This window comes from Bidens hawaiensis, unplaced genomic scaffold (assembly GCF_021521415.1).
Source record: "Bidens hawaiensis isolate Kalapana, Puna unplaced genomic scaffold, B.hawaiensis_p1.1 tig00042942_1, whole genome shotgun sequence".
NCBI lineage: Eukaryota > Viridiplantae > Streptophyta > Magnoliopsida > Asterales > Asteraceae > Bidens > Bidens hawaiensis.
In genome coordinates this window covers 92,501-108,076 of record NW_027505814.1, presented here as the reverse complement: position 1 = coordinate 108,076, position 15,576 = coordinate 92,501, and the positions used below count along the sequence as shown (strand labels likewise).

Genomic DNA, 15,576 nt, shown 5'->3' with positions numbered 1-15,576 from the left:
TAAAAGCTGCTTGCCAAACATACCCATGTAGCAAAAACTAAGCAATTTATATAACCTTGTAAGTTTGGCACTATAAATTTGAGGACTATAAATTTGACAATTGCCAACCATAAGTTTGACCCACACAAGACAAGAAAATTAATTTGAAGGCGACTGGCAATTAATAGTGGCAGCAGATGCTAATTCCAATTTCAAATAAATGCAATTTAATTTGACTGCTAACTAATTGCAATTTTCATTTTAGCAAAATCTTTCACGTTCTGTCTGACTTCTCGACATCTTGCATCAATATCACAACAAAAAAAAACCCTAATATATAAATAGAAGTTCTAATAAAATAAGGCCTTTCTTTTTTAGAGTCATCAAGCCCTAGCTTGACCCGTTAATACTATTGGGCCGGCCTTGCCCGAATATAATCTAGTTATTTAACCTGAACACAACCGGTTTAATAAATGAATTAACTTGTCAACATGTTTAATGGTTTACAATTATGTTTTTTATTTATTAAACGTACGTTTTATAGCCCTATAGTAAATCTTAACGGTATCCATAAAGAAAGAGTCTAATGACAAGACCAAATAACGTACAAAGAGAAAACATGGAGAAACGGAAACCAACTTGTAATTACCCAAATCATTTCATGGTCAAAAAAAGTCTCCTTACAAACGTTGATTTATCCAAAACTCAGTTACAACTTAGCCGTTGACTCACTCCATTTCATATATACAACTAATTAGATTCATTCTCATTTCTCTTATTTTCTAAATACATGTGCTGTCCAAATCATGAACCATCTTCTCCCCTTCTTCCTCCTCTTAACAATCTTCCATCCCTCCCATGGCGAAGTCGGCACCTCCGCTCAATACGCCCCACCGTTCTTACGTAAGTAATTCACCTCTCTTATCTTTTTCTTAATAACGTTTGAAACTGACCTCAATAATTGAGTAAATCTTTCTAGAGTGGGATGTTAACCATAGTCACTGTAGACAAACTCTATCTTGAGTCAGTCATGTTTTGAAACCGAGACCCTAGTTTAATTTCAACTCTATCCCTACTCAATATTTTATTTAGCAAACTGCTATTTTTGTCCATGTGATTTGTTCACTTTGATTATTTTCGTCCATATAAGTAAACATGTGGACGAACATAATAGTTTACTCTATTTTTGTTATAACTTATAATAAAAACATTAATCGTTGAAACAGCCACGGCACGGCTACGACCCGGGCCAGTTTCCGTCTAGCAATCTCTTTGCCGCCGTGGGCGACGGGATATGGGACAACGGAGCCGCTTGTGGGCGGCAGTATTTGGTGAAATGTATAAGTGCGGCTGACCCGGGAACTTGTGTTCCGGATCAAGTGATTCAAGTCAGAATAGTGGACTTTGCCCTCACGGCGGTGTCACCGCCGTCGCACGACGGCACCACCATGGTGTTGTCGGATACTGCCTTCGGAACCATCGCCAACTCCACCGCTCTTTCTATTAACATTGAGTTCCAACAGTATGTTTCTGACTCTCTCTTCAATCATTACAATATTATTATTTTTCCACCTGGAGAGTATTTTTTTCTACATGTTTACAAATACATTTACTTTACTGTTTTTCACTTTTTTGAATAAAAGAAATAAAATGTGACGAATATATAAGCAATTACTTTGAAACTCATGTGGATTGGGAAATTAGTAAATTACCATCAATGACATTATATTGACTAATACATTTTAATAAATTACCATCGATGGCATTATATTGACTAATACATTTTATTGACTAATACATTTTAATCTGTATTTAAGAAAAGAAAATACGATATTATTATAATGTGTAATATTATTAGTTAAGTTTTATTTTGAATGTCATAGTTAGGTTATATTTGACTTTTTTTTTAATTTTTATAAATTAATGTTTGCAGGATTTGATAAACTTTGAATTATAGAAGAGTTGGTCTACCCTCTTGAGTATGTGTGCATAAAATATGCGTATTTATGTTCTTTGTATTTTAGATTGAATTTGAAAAATGGATGTATGAGAGTTGTCAATTTTGGAAGTATTAAGCAATTATGAAGTATTAATGATTTAATATTTGATCCATCGTGTCAAAAAGTTACAAATAATTGGAACTAAATACAATGTTTCTTGTCGTTAAAGGTTCGTTCAAAATAAATAGATTTAATAGGTCGGATAACATGATTTTTAGATGCATCTTGTTGCAAGTAACAAGGAGCTTTTACAAATAAGAAATAACAAGACAAGAGGAAACAAAACACAAGCAACCAAACAATTACACTGGAAAGTTAACAAAGTTAAATTTGCACAAATTTTCCCAATTGACACTTGATCTTCGACTCCTATTCACTACCTATAAGAAAGAGGTTACTTTGATATCAATCACCACGTACACTGTCCACCGAGACTGAAATCTTTTTAAAGATTTTGTCATTCCTCGTTCTCCAAATCATCCAACATGTCACCATAGAGATAGCTTATATTAACAAGCATCCTCCCTTTCCCTTTTTAACCTTAGTTGAACAAGTCTTTCACCAAATCAAAGTTGGACAAATTGACCATATCCACTTGGTAACTTGACAATGTACCATTAAGTGCTCCGATGATTATGAGAATAGACAACAAAGTTCATAAATGTCATCATCAACGTTTATACCCCGATACAATAATGCTTATTTTGTAGAGATTATGTCAAGTAATAATCTCCATATAAAACAATTAACCTTGAATGAAACCGAATTCAACCAAAAGTTCATGTCGACCACCAAATGCTTTATGTTATCTATCTCCCACCTTAAGCTTTTAAAAGTGGAAATATCTTCCTTACACTTCATGTCATTCCAAAGCCAAGCATCTTGGCCCATATTCATCATAGCAGAGTGAAGAGGTAGGTCCCAGCAGAGCCCAGTTGGACCCACAAGACTCACCTTGAAGAGAGACGTCTGCGCAGAAACCAACTGGATCCGCAGGACCCACCATGCTCAGAGACGTGACGTCCTTACGCGCAGTACGCAAGCTGTTCCCGCAGAAAATGCCTCCCAATGGTGAAGTAATCTGCCTGTTCCCGCAGCTGCGGATACAAGCCATCAGGGAAGGCCACCCGCGCAGCAAGGCTACACGCACAAGGCACTTAGCTCTCAATCACTTAGTGTCACCTGAAGGAATGAGCAAAGCCGGGAACAATCCCGCACAAAGGCGGGAGGGGGAATACTCCCGCCCAACTAAGCCAGTCCGTACGATACGGGAAGATCTTCTGTACTGTACCTGACGAGGTATGGGCAAAAGATCTGACCAAAGATACGACAGCTTATTGACAACAGTATGGCGAGCAGCATGCTCTTTTACTGTATGTCACTATTAGCCGCTGCCTACTCACCAACTCCTGTCATACCACGTGCATAGCCGGCAGTTGGTGGAAAAGGAATAGTACACAGCAGGCCTGGTCACTGTCAGCCGCTGCCTACCCACCAACTACCAGCAGGGCACGTGCGTAGGCCACAGTTGGTAGAACAGGAATACTATTCAGCCGGCCACACCTCCTTGGAAACCTACCTTCGGCTATAAATACCCCAAATGGTATGATCATCTCATCTTATCATATTATCATCATATGATACCTGATATCTGCTCTAGCAATCTCTTAATATACATTTATATTTAAAGAGCAATCTAGTCTGATTCTCACGCCGGAGGGTGGTCACAAGGAGGAACCCCCCCTTCTCAGTGACAAGCTCACGGTGTCTGTTTTGCAGGTTATCAGAATCATCTTTACCGGGTCTAACCCCTCGTGGGAAACATCTATCTAACCCCCAGGTTATCCGTAATCTGCCCGGGGTCCGGTTAGTGTTTCTTCATTGGCGCCATCCGTGCATAAAAGCTAGAACTTCATTTCTTTTCAGTTTTTTCGAACTTCTGGAAAGATGGTTAAAGAAACTCCGGTAACCACAACCCCAGCTACTGGGGGGAATACCGGCTACACAGTTTTTACAAACACTACCCCGGTTACCCAAGCCGGGGCAAGTGAAATAAATTTTACGAACACTACCCCAGTTACCCAAGCTGGGGCAAGTGCAGTAAATAATCGCTCACTGGGATTCACCGATACCCAGTTAGAGAAACGAACAAGACTCCCCCGCCAAACACTCGATGAAGTTAAGGCATGGGCGGAGGCACGTCAGAAGGAATTCCAAGCTGAGTTGGACGAACGCTTGCGTTCCGTCCAACAGGCTGACGAATTCGAAGAATACTTGGACGATGACTCGGAGGAATCCGACACCGACGCGAACCCTCGCCATAGGGCAAAAGGGAAGCGTAAGGAAACGGACTCCCAACCGAGAAGGCGTTTTGGAGAAGCCTTTAAACCAAAAAACACAGGTGGAAGCCCACGTGACTTCTCCAAAACATTTAGACCAACTGTTGCAAATGCGGGAACGTCCAAATTTGCAAGGGACATTGCGGAAGCAATTGCCCCAAAAAGTGCCAAACAAATGTCCAACATAGGCACATATGATGGTATATCTGACCCAGATGATCATTTGAACAGATTCATAGCGGGGGCAACCGTCAGCAATTGGACGGAACCTACGTGGTGTTATATGTTCCAAATGACGCTTTTTGGGCCAGCTAGAGCGTGGTTCGATCGTCTACCGGTCAACCACATCTACGACTGGGCAGACTTCCAACAGAAGTTTAGCCAACACTTCAGCCAACAACGAAAGTATACCGAAGAGCAATGGACAATCCTCAAATGCATTCGAGAGGAAGATGAATCTTTGCCAGACTTCATCACTCGCTTCAATTCAAAGAAGCTAAGTCTGGGTAATATCAGCGAAGATCTTGTTCGCGCTGCTTTCATCCAGGGCGCGAACGACCCAGAGCTCATCCGCACCTTAACGGGTAAAGATGGCATGCCATCCACATGGGATGCCATCATGACAGCAGCAAAACGATTTACGGAACGGAGAAGCAACTGGGTAGAGATCTCCCACAGAGCACAAACCTCTACACCCAGAAAACAAGAGAAGACAACGTCCTCACCGCCCAACTAAACAAAAAACGGAAGCTAGGCATTTGGCAGTCAAGGGTAAACTTTGACACCTCATCCGGCTTGCAACATCGGTTGGGCGGAAGGGATAGCGTACAGTCGCACCAGAACTCCAGATGGACGCCACTCACCAAAAGCGTCACCGAGATATTCGCCACGGAGGAACTCCCATGGCCAAAGGCTCCAGTAATCCGACATCGTCCCAATGCTGATCGGAGCAAATACTGTGACTTTCACAGGACAAAAGGCCACAACACTGAAGAATGCACAGACGTAAAGGACATGGTCGAAGCATTTGTCAGAGATGGGACGCTCGCGCACCTCGTGGCGCAATGAACGCTGAGCAGGCTGATGCGTGTAGAACCCCAGTTGGGGAAAACACGAATAAAATTACAGCTTCAATGTTGGAGACTACATACTGCGCAAACAACGAGATCCCGAACCAGGTGCATATCGGCTCGATGGCACTCCCATCCCAACAACATGGAAGGGAGCTCAATTACACAGTTTGCATGTAGATCAATTCCAAATTTGTAAAGGCTCAGAGCCACTTCTAATGGAAATGATTCTCCTTAGAACATCGACGCTGATGATTTTACATTTATACTTTATGAACTTTCAACACGGATAGGCCGGTTTTCACCGCATAATTACGTGGAAAGTCGTTGCGTGGGGAAGGCGGCAAAACCCGCGTAAACCCAAAAAACGGCAAACCTTCACGCAGGTCAGTTGAAGGGTAAAGTTCAGTCATCCCACTAAATGAAAGTGCCGGTCTATCCGCATGAATCATGATAGAGGAAACTGAACACTAACCTATTAACAACCGCGCGTCGAACGGTTAATTTATTCAACACTAATATGCCGGTTTTCACCGCATAATTACGTGGAAAGTCGTTGCGTGGGGAAGGCGGCAAAACCCGCATAAACCCAAAAAACGGCAAACCTTCACGCAGGTCAGTCATAGGTAAACTTTGGACAACTAAATGAAAGTGCCAGTCCTAACCGCATAAATCATGAGAGGAAACCGAACCTATTGACAACCGCGCGTCGAACGGTTAACTTTTTCAAAACAGAGAATTTCTAACAAAAGGATGAGGAAAACCTACACGCAGGTCAGATATAGGTAAAGTTTAGCCATCCTACTAAGTGCAAGTGACGGTCCTACCCGCACAATCACGAAAGAGGAAGCAAAACTTCAACCTATTATCTACCACGTTCAAAGGTTAACTTATCCTAAACACTTAGAAATTTCAAAAAAGATAAGGAAAACCTCCACGCAGGTCAGATGTAGGTAAAGTTTAGCCATCCTACTAAGTGCAAGTGACGGTCCTACCCGCACAATCACGAAAGAGGAAGCAAAACTTCAGCCTATTATCTACCACGTTCAAAGGTTAACTTATTCTAAACACTTGGAAAATTGCTAATTTAAACTAAAGTATGCAAGTCATATAACGTTTATAAAGCAAGGAATCCAGTGAAAATAGCGGTCTTACCCGCACAAAGATTTATATTTCATAATATTCGTTACAAGAATGGCTGGGTAACTACCCGCCTACAAGAATATAAATCTATACAAACTAAATCTATCCTAGCAGTGGGAAGGGATCTTCAGGATCAAGCTTCAGGGCCACTTCCACTTGGACCCGCACCATCAGTAGAACGTGACGGTTCAAGGAAAGCTTTAAGGATAGCTAGCCCATCATCAGCAGTAGCAACTTGGTTCACCTTTTCCACCACCGGATGCGGGAAGGCGGCATACTGATTCACTGCTTGGTCGTAAACAGCTTCAGTATCAACATTATACAAAGGGAAGTTGGAAGGCGGGATGCCTTTCTCAACGAACCCTAGACCAAGCAGGAAGCCGGCCTTTTCCCCATCCTCGTGAGAAGCGTTGAGGGCTGCGCTCATAGCATCGTCATAAGACGTATCAGCAAAGACCCGATGCACAACCTACAAGAAAATATACAAGTATCAGAACCTTTTCTATTTACAAAGAAAAGCGCAAAGACATGAAAAGCATACCTGAGACAACGCTTCTCGAAGAAGCCATTCCTTGGCAACCAGAGCCTCCTGGAGGGCAGCTTGAGCTTCGTTACGGGCGCGTTCGGCTTCACTCTTGTTGAGGTTGGCAACACTTCTTTAGCCGCAGCCTCTTCGACGCCCTTTAGCTTCCACTCAGTGTGGTCAAGCACCCCCCTCTGGTCCAAGATCTCTTGGAGCTTTTTGGCGTCTTCCATCGCCAAGGCATCATGAGCCTGATGGAGAGCCTCTAATTTGGCTTTAAGCTCTTCATTCTCCACGCGTAGAGGCTCAGCAACAGCTTCAGCCTTGGTGGCCCTCTCGGTTGCGTTCCTTGCAGTTTCCTTAGCCAGCCGAAGCTGTTCATTAACAGCTTGGGCAGCCTTGGAACGGGCCTCGAGCCGGGCCTGAACTTCAACCTCGAGGGCCTTGAAGGCCTTCTCCTTTTCCGCAGCAGCTGCAGTAAGCTTTACGTTCTCCTCCCGGACAGCCCGCGCCCGAGCTACTTCTTGAAGACGAGCTGCTTTTAATTTGTCGTTTTCACGACAAAGCAGCTCGACGCGCGGCTGCATCCGAGCCAGGAGAACCCGAAGCTCATTGGTTAGCCTACCCTCCTGGTAGCTAGCCATGGCTTCCCCCAACGCACCACTGGGAGCAGCGTGACGAGCCCACTCCACGCACTCCACAGGTGTGCGAAGGGTTGTTCCTCGGCGGATGTTCCATCGTGGAACATACACTTCATTGGAATCCGACACTGCAAAAAACATAAAGCAGTTAGGAAAAGATGATAAAAATATGAAAACGGCCAAAAGAACCCTACGCACCTGTAGGGTCAACAACAGGCCGATAGCCGCCAAACCCATCACCTGAACCCAAGGGAAATCCATCCAAGAGGTCAGGCAGATGGGAAGGAGGCAGAGGTTGGCGATAAGCCCCATGCATACCTGAAGGATCGGCCGTCGTTGCCGATGACGGAGGAGGCATGGTAACAGCCGCTACGGTCGCCGCCGCGGAATCCGCAGCAAAAGTAACCGCCGGCTCAGTGAAAGATGCGGTAAAAATGGCACTGACAGCCGGCGGTGATGTCATCACAGCTGGAACAGTCGGCTCAATGGAGTGAGCAACTGAACCAGCGGAAGCAGGCGCAGGCGCGGCCGCCTGGGTCGTCGCCTCAGGTAGGCTGACCAAGCCTACCGTCATGGGCGGAGGGGTACTCCTCTGCGCTCCACCCTGGAATGCGTCAACATCCACGCCTGCACAAAGAAGATAAGTGTTAATGATGGAAAGCTATGAAGTTAAAAATAAAGTTTGTACTTACGGGTTTTCTTGAGCCTGAAAGTGCGGACAGGCGGGGACGAATCCGATGGAGCCGGCCTCTTTGTGCCGCTTACCGTCGTCATCCGGGGCTCTCCGGAGGTGACAGTCGCAGCCTCCGGAGCAGTGGTCCTATCACCACCCGGGTTCCCCGCCACCTCCTCGCTCTCGGCCTCTGAGTCAGACCGAGGCACCGGATCGGCAGTGGAGGAAACCTTCTCCTTCCCCTTCCCGCCGGCAGCCTTCTTCTTCCGCACCAACGGAGGACCATCTGCGGATTCCTCATCAGAACATACGATTAGAGGAATTCCAGCAGAGGTTTTAACATTGAGGGGTCGAGGGTTGAATAACGCCTTACCTGGCCGCCTGGCGCTCAGGATCTCGTGGCCTAGCGGGTAGACCTCCACGAACCGATCCGCCGTTTGTTCTAGGATGGGCAACTCGTTCTCGTCTAGAGCGCGAGTACCCATCCGAGCGGGACTGTCAACCTCCCGCGGGTACATGAGCGACTGCAAGTCGTTCCCCTCTGAAATAAACAGGAAAGAAGTTAGAAGAAATTCTAAATCAACAAAAAGAAACAAAGCATACCGTAAGGAACAGAGTTCGAACCGTATTCAAGGACGATTGGGATCTTTTGCGCATCCGCATCCTTCCACACCCGGCTCATCCCGAGCATCACCATCCCGGACTCCGCAAATCGGTAAACCGGAGATTGGACTCGGGATATCTTCAAGAACCATTCCGCCTCCTGGTAGTTGGAGGCGTGAAGGCTGGGAAGTGCTTGCCCATTCTTGAATTTCATGGCAAGGGGGATGGCGCGAGCGGAGATGTAGAAGAACTCCCGCTTCCACGAGCGAAGACTGCGCTCGGTTGCGCAAATCTTCAAACCCTTGATTCGGGTTATCAGGGTATACCACCCCTGGATGCACCTCCAAGTGTAGAAGGTCATCAGGCGGTCGACAAAGGGCTCAATGCCCAGAATCCGGCACACCCACTCGAAGTGGCGAATCTTCGCGATCGCCATCGGGTGCACCTCGGTCAGGTGCACACCGTGCCTCTCCAGGACACGGTACACAAACTTTGTCAATGGGAACCTAAGATTTCCATAAACAAAGAATGCAGCATAAACCCCGATCTTGCCTCTGGGGGCATCATACACCGTCTGATGGGGTTCAGGAAACTCAGGCTCGAGAGACTCGAGCATGAACTTCTTGACGATGTACTGATACAAATCGACAGGCAGAGCACACTGGCACTCGCCAGCAGTACTCTTGTCATCGGCGAACACCCCAGCCTCCTGGGCTGTAGATTCGAGATCACGAGAAGACATCTTGCAGATGAAAGAAGAAAACGATTTCAAGAGAATGCTCGACTGAAAGGTGAGTATTCGCCGGAAATCGTTTTGAAGATGAAGAGAAGAGTGAAAGTGTGGATTACAAAGAACCCTCTCCCCCTTTATATACTAATCGCAATTAATGCGATGAATTTAATGCGGAGGAGAGAGAAATCGAAGGTGCAATGAAACTATGACACGTGGCAAAAAGCAAGCTGGCAACAGCTGTTGAAAGGACGCGTACCATTAATTTCGCGGCCACGCGCCCGAAAAATCGCGCCCACGCGCATGAAAAAGCGTCTGGAATGACCATGTACTGTCACGTCACCATAACTTCCTGCACGTCCTGACACAGTCAGAAGAAACCGTCGCACGACGTGTCAGAGGTTTGGAGTGTTCTTATCCTTTCACCAACTCTTCGAATTTCAAAAAAAAAATTTCAAAAAGATTCAAAAGTAAGCGGGAAAATACCCCTTACCTTGGCAACCAAGTAACCATAAGACGGGTGCGGGTACAGTGTTAAGGCAAAACCCTTCACATACTTAGCACCTGCAGGGAATTGAAGCCAAGAATACCTCGGCAACCAAGTAACTATAAGACGGGTGCGGGTACAGTGTTAAGGCAAAACCCTTCACATACCTAACACCTGCAGGGAATTGACGCCAGGAATACCTTGGCAACCAAGTAACCATAAGACGGGTGCGGGTACAGTGTTAAGGCAAAACCCTTCACATACCTAGCACCCGCAGGGAATTGAAGCCAGGAATACCTTGGCAACCAAGTAACCATAAGACGGGTGCGTGTACAGTGTTAAGGCAAAACCCTTCACATTCCTAGCACCCGCAGGGAATTGACGCCAGGAATACCTTGGAAGTACAGTAACCGTAAGACGAGCGCGGGTACAGTGTTAAGGCAAAACCCTTCACATATCTAGCGCTCCGCAGGGAATTGAAACCAAGAAGGATCTTCTGGGCAATGCTTGCGGAAACGGAAATAACATCCCCGCATAGCGGGAACGTCGAGAACTACATTGTTTGAAGCTCCAGGATGGAATTGGTGGTTTTAACATAATTGATCACTATGTTCAAAACTACCAAAACCTCATGGAGAATCCACACAAGTGAGACTCAACGCTCCTGACTTGCGAGGAGGTTACAGACCTACCCACATCATACCCAAAGATCAAGCAGGAAAGTCGGGAATTTCTGCAAGTGACAAGGACTTCCGCGGGAAGAATCCCCATGGAAAACCTTAAAACTAAACCCTTTTCAAAACCCTTTGCTTAAGTCCAAAAGTTCACCTCACTTTATTAAACATTCATGAGAAGAACATTGGACTGGGGGGACTTGAAGAGGTAGGTCCCAGCAGAGCCCAGTTGGACCCGCAAGACTCACCTTGAAGAGAGACGTCTGCGCAGAAACCAACTGGATCCGCAGGACCCACCATGCTCAGAGACGTGACGTCCTTACACGCAGTACGCAAGCTGTTCCCGCAGGAAATGCCTCCCAATGGTGAAGTAATCTGCCTGTTCCCGCAGCTGCGGATACAAGCCATCAGGGAAGGCCACCCGCGCAGCAAGGCTACACGCACAAGGCACTTAGCTCTCAATCACTCAGTGTCACCTGAAGGAATGAGCAAAGCCGGGAACAATCCCGCACAAAGGCGGGAGGGGGAATACTCCCGCCCAACTAAGCCAGTCCGTACGATACGGGAAGATCTTCTGTACTGTACCTGACGAGGTATGGGCAAAAGATCTGACCAAAGATACGACAGCTTATTGACAACAGTATGGCGAGCAGCATGCTCTTGTACTGTATGTCACTATTAGCCGCTGCCTACTCACCAACTCCTGTCATACCACGTGCATAGCCGGCAGTTGGTGGAAAAGGAATAGTACACAGCAGGCCTGGTCACTGTCAACCGCTGCCTACCCACCAACTACCAGCAGAGCACGTGCGTAGGCCACAGTTGGTAGAACAGGAATACTATTCAGCCGGCCACACCTCCTTGGAAACCTACCTTCGGCTATAAATACCCCAAATGGTATGATCATCTCATCTTATCATATTATCATCATATTATACCTGATATCTGCTCTAGCAATCTCTTAATATACATTTATATTTAAAGAGCAATCTAGTCTGATTCTCACGCCGGAGGGTGGTCACAAGGAGGAACCCCCCCTTCTCAGTGACAAGCTCACGGTGTCTATTTTGCAGGTTATCAGAACCATCTTTACCGGGTCTAACCCCTCGTGGGAAACATCTATCTAACCCCCAGGTTATCCGTAATCTGCCCGGGGTCCGGTTATTGTTTCTTCACAGAGGAGATTAAATCAATATATTTCTTCAATTACTCTTTGAACTCCCCTGAGTTAGGTTTCGTTCTTCATCTCCAAAACCATTTTAATTCATGATTTACCAAACAATAACAATCTTTGACCAAAATGTCCTTGTGTTTTTCCAAAACAAACAATGAAGGAACCACAATTTTTAACGAGCTGTAACCTACACAACGATCTAACCAAAATTGAGTTTAATCTTCTAAACCAACTTCACTCGTAACCGGTGAATCATTTTCAGATTTTCCACCGAGTCATCCTCTTCCAACCTACCAATGCTTCTCCAAGTACCATTCAGGGTTTTTTTTATCGGTATCGTATCCAAATTTTGGATACTCGTGTGTTAAGTACTCGTTAGTACCTTATTAGTTTTTTTTTATAAATCTAATATAATATTAAAAAAAAATTTATTTTCATAAATAACATGCATTTTCATAATTCTTGCTAATAAAATAATTTAAAAATAAATTAAATTACATTGAACTTCTAGCATTTCTCCTTAATATAATAAATCAAAATTAAATTAAAATACTCATCCTCATCGATTCGATCGATTCCACATATACTTCACACCTATATTAGGCCAAAACCTAATTTTCACAAAAATACCATCGCCGTCAGATTTATGTAAAATAATCCATTAAATTGGTGATTATAATATAAATCCATAAGGTATGTTATTAAAATAATATTAAATTCATTCGTTTTGTTGTATTTTTAAATCACTCGTGTATCACACGGATTATAACAATGTTATATACCCTAAATAGTTAACCCTAAATTTTTATACCAAACAATTGAACACGATGCACATCATTCAAATCCAACATCAAGTAGACAACGCACACACCCTTCTCTATTTCTCCCTCTAGGAATCTTCAATAGTCCGGTGGTTTCTTTATACATATCCCTTACCTCAAGTCTTAGCCCTTCGATTCTCTGGTCTACCTCTCCACATATTCGATTCTCTGACAGTCCTGTCACCTCGTGCCCCAACCTACGGCGGAAATGCCGGGGCGTGAACTGGTTATCACCGCCCTCAAGGTTACTATCATGCATTATTAAAAGTTTCGATATCTATTTATTAAATTTCCAAATAACAATTATCTTTACAAAAATCCAAATAAACGAAGGTACATATATCAATCAATAACAATAAGATCATGCTAATAACCTATGATTATAAAAATTTGTCATACATATTCACGATACCAACACACTATAAAAATTTACACAAGTTAATACTATAGTGTAGGACATTTTATTTAAGTGCTGGCAACTTTTATGGAAAACTAATTTAAAACTCTACAAATCCTACACAATATTTAAAATACTAATACTCATATATGACTCCATGACCATTGACTAGGCATAAAAAAAACGAAACTATTGAATAACATTAATGTCTGGCTTAATGAGAGCAATATTACAAAAGATATATGCACCCTTTTTAATTAAAAATATGTCATAATATGTGTTTGTGATTATGAATTTGCATTTTCTTTTGTAGACCATTGATTAAACACAATCAATGGTTTAGATTCACTTCTCGCTATAATATCACTTCTCGCATGAAACATCTCCTATATATATATATAATTACACGTATACACATGAACGAAAACATGAGTTAAACGAGTATCATAAAGTCGGTTTTTAATAAAATGGTTTTAATTAAATACTATTATTAATATTATATAGTTATTAAATGTTTAAAAAGAAAATAAACAATAACAACTAAAAGTACGTGGTGGCAGGGGGTTGAACCCACGACTTCTAGCATTTCTAGCATTTCTCCTTAATATAATAGTGTTCACCAACTGGACTACCAATGATAGTGTTCACCCCCCCACGATGCATAGTGTTCACCAACTGGACTACCAATGATACGCAAACAAGTCTGGTTTCCAGAAATTATAAACAACAAAAGAAACATCAGCTTCAAGAACAAACCCTAACATATTCGATTAACCCAAACTTACATTGTTAATCGATCAGCGAGTTAGGGCTTTTTGTTCATCAAGCTATTGCGATTCTAAACATGTAATTAATTACCTTGTATGATGATCAGAGATAGGTGAATTGGATCAGAACAGGGCCGGCCAAAAGAGCTTACGAACGAGCAAGTAAACCGCAATGATAATATAACTGATGATAGGGTTTCGGTTAGCGACGGTTGAGGGGAAGTGGATGCGAGTTTGATTGGAATATCTTCATCGTTTATATAGAATTAGGATTTAGGGTTTCGAACGGTTTATTAAAAATGGAAAACAGATCATAGATTGATACATTTACTTGTATAGAACGTCGGTATAGGCCGAGATTGATATGTGTAAACGATTTCCAAAATCAAATCCATCAATTAAACGAGAATTGAGGTCCAAGTTAGCCAAATTGTGAATTCGGGTACATGAAATAGAAAACGGATACGGGTCTGGGTAAGGATATCCAAATTAGTGATATGGGTTAGAAAGATATTTACAGTTTTTGTCCCTGGTGTTTGGGAATGGGTACAAGAATAGGTTAAAGTTTATATTTCGGGTTAAAAGTGCTAAAACCATAAAGATGTAATTATAGATAATAAAGATTTAATAATAAATTAAAAATTAATAAATTTTTAACTCAATAAACGAAATGAAAATAACCCGAACGTCGAACCTAATCGGGTAATTAATAGATTCAAAAAATCCGAGTTGTTACACCTCGCAGTTGCAGCGAGGCCATCGGCCACCGAACGGTGAAACCCTTCTTAATAGGTTGTTAAATATGTGTTTATAAACAAATCTTATCGTGTATACATGGTATTAACAGGTTCGTGTTCAGGTCTGAAGTATAGGTACACGATAAGTGTTCGTGTCGTATACAGGTGTACATGTTTCGTGTTCGTGTCTTATAGTGTACGTGTATACAATATATGCCAATCCTATCTATACGTGGTTGTCCACTTGCATAGCAAAGCTCAAAATGAACCTCCGACCACACTTTCAAGTGGATTTTTAGGTCTCCAATCATTTTATTAGGATTATTGACCATTTGATTATTGACATCGATTGGGTTCGGGTTTCTCTTTCTTTTGGGTTGGGTGTTTTTGTGTATAGTTAGTTGGGGTCTCGGGTCACCACAGTCAGGTTCGGTGTTTGGGTGCGGTTAAAGAACCGACCCCTACTCCATTCTCCCGAAAATATGAACTTGAACTTTTAGAGAGATGTATTAGGATCACGGACTACTTCAGTGTTATTTAAGTCGCTTTAAGTAGAGGTCTGAGACCTCTTTACAAATATTTGACAAACAACTAATTACGGATCTCATCCACACAATCAATTCACTGTATGGCTATGAATTGAATGTTTCTAGCTCGTCACAATGACTTAAAATAGAGTTCAAATTACTTTATGAAAACAAGATTTACAAAAGTAATTATTTTTATAGAAATATATTCGAGTAATTTGTTATTCTTAATACAACTCATTTACCTACTACTTGAATATTCATGGACATGCATGCTTGATGTTGACTTGA

General features: G+C 43.1%; 1 protein-coding gene across 1 annotated transcript; it reads left to right on the top strand.

Annotated features, from left to right (window-relative positions):
* The first annotated feature begins 837 nt into the window (after positions 1 to 837).
* Positions 838 to 2,081, top strand: LOC143615445 (putative EG45-like domain containing protein 1). The gene is made up of 3 exons (XM_077088566.1): positions 838 to 882; positions 1,206 to 1,501; positions 1,913 to 2,081. Exons 1-3 carry the CDS (start codon positions 838 to 840, stop codon positions 1,917 to 1,919), a joined length of 348 nt encoding a protein of 115 aa, XP_076944681.1. The 3' UTR covers positions 1,920 to 2,081.
* Positions 2,082 to 15,576: the final 13,495 nt, after the last annotated feature.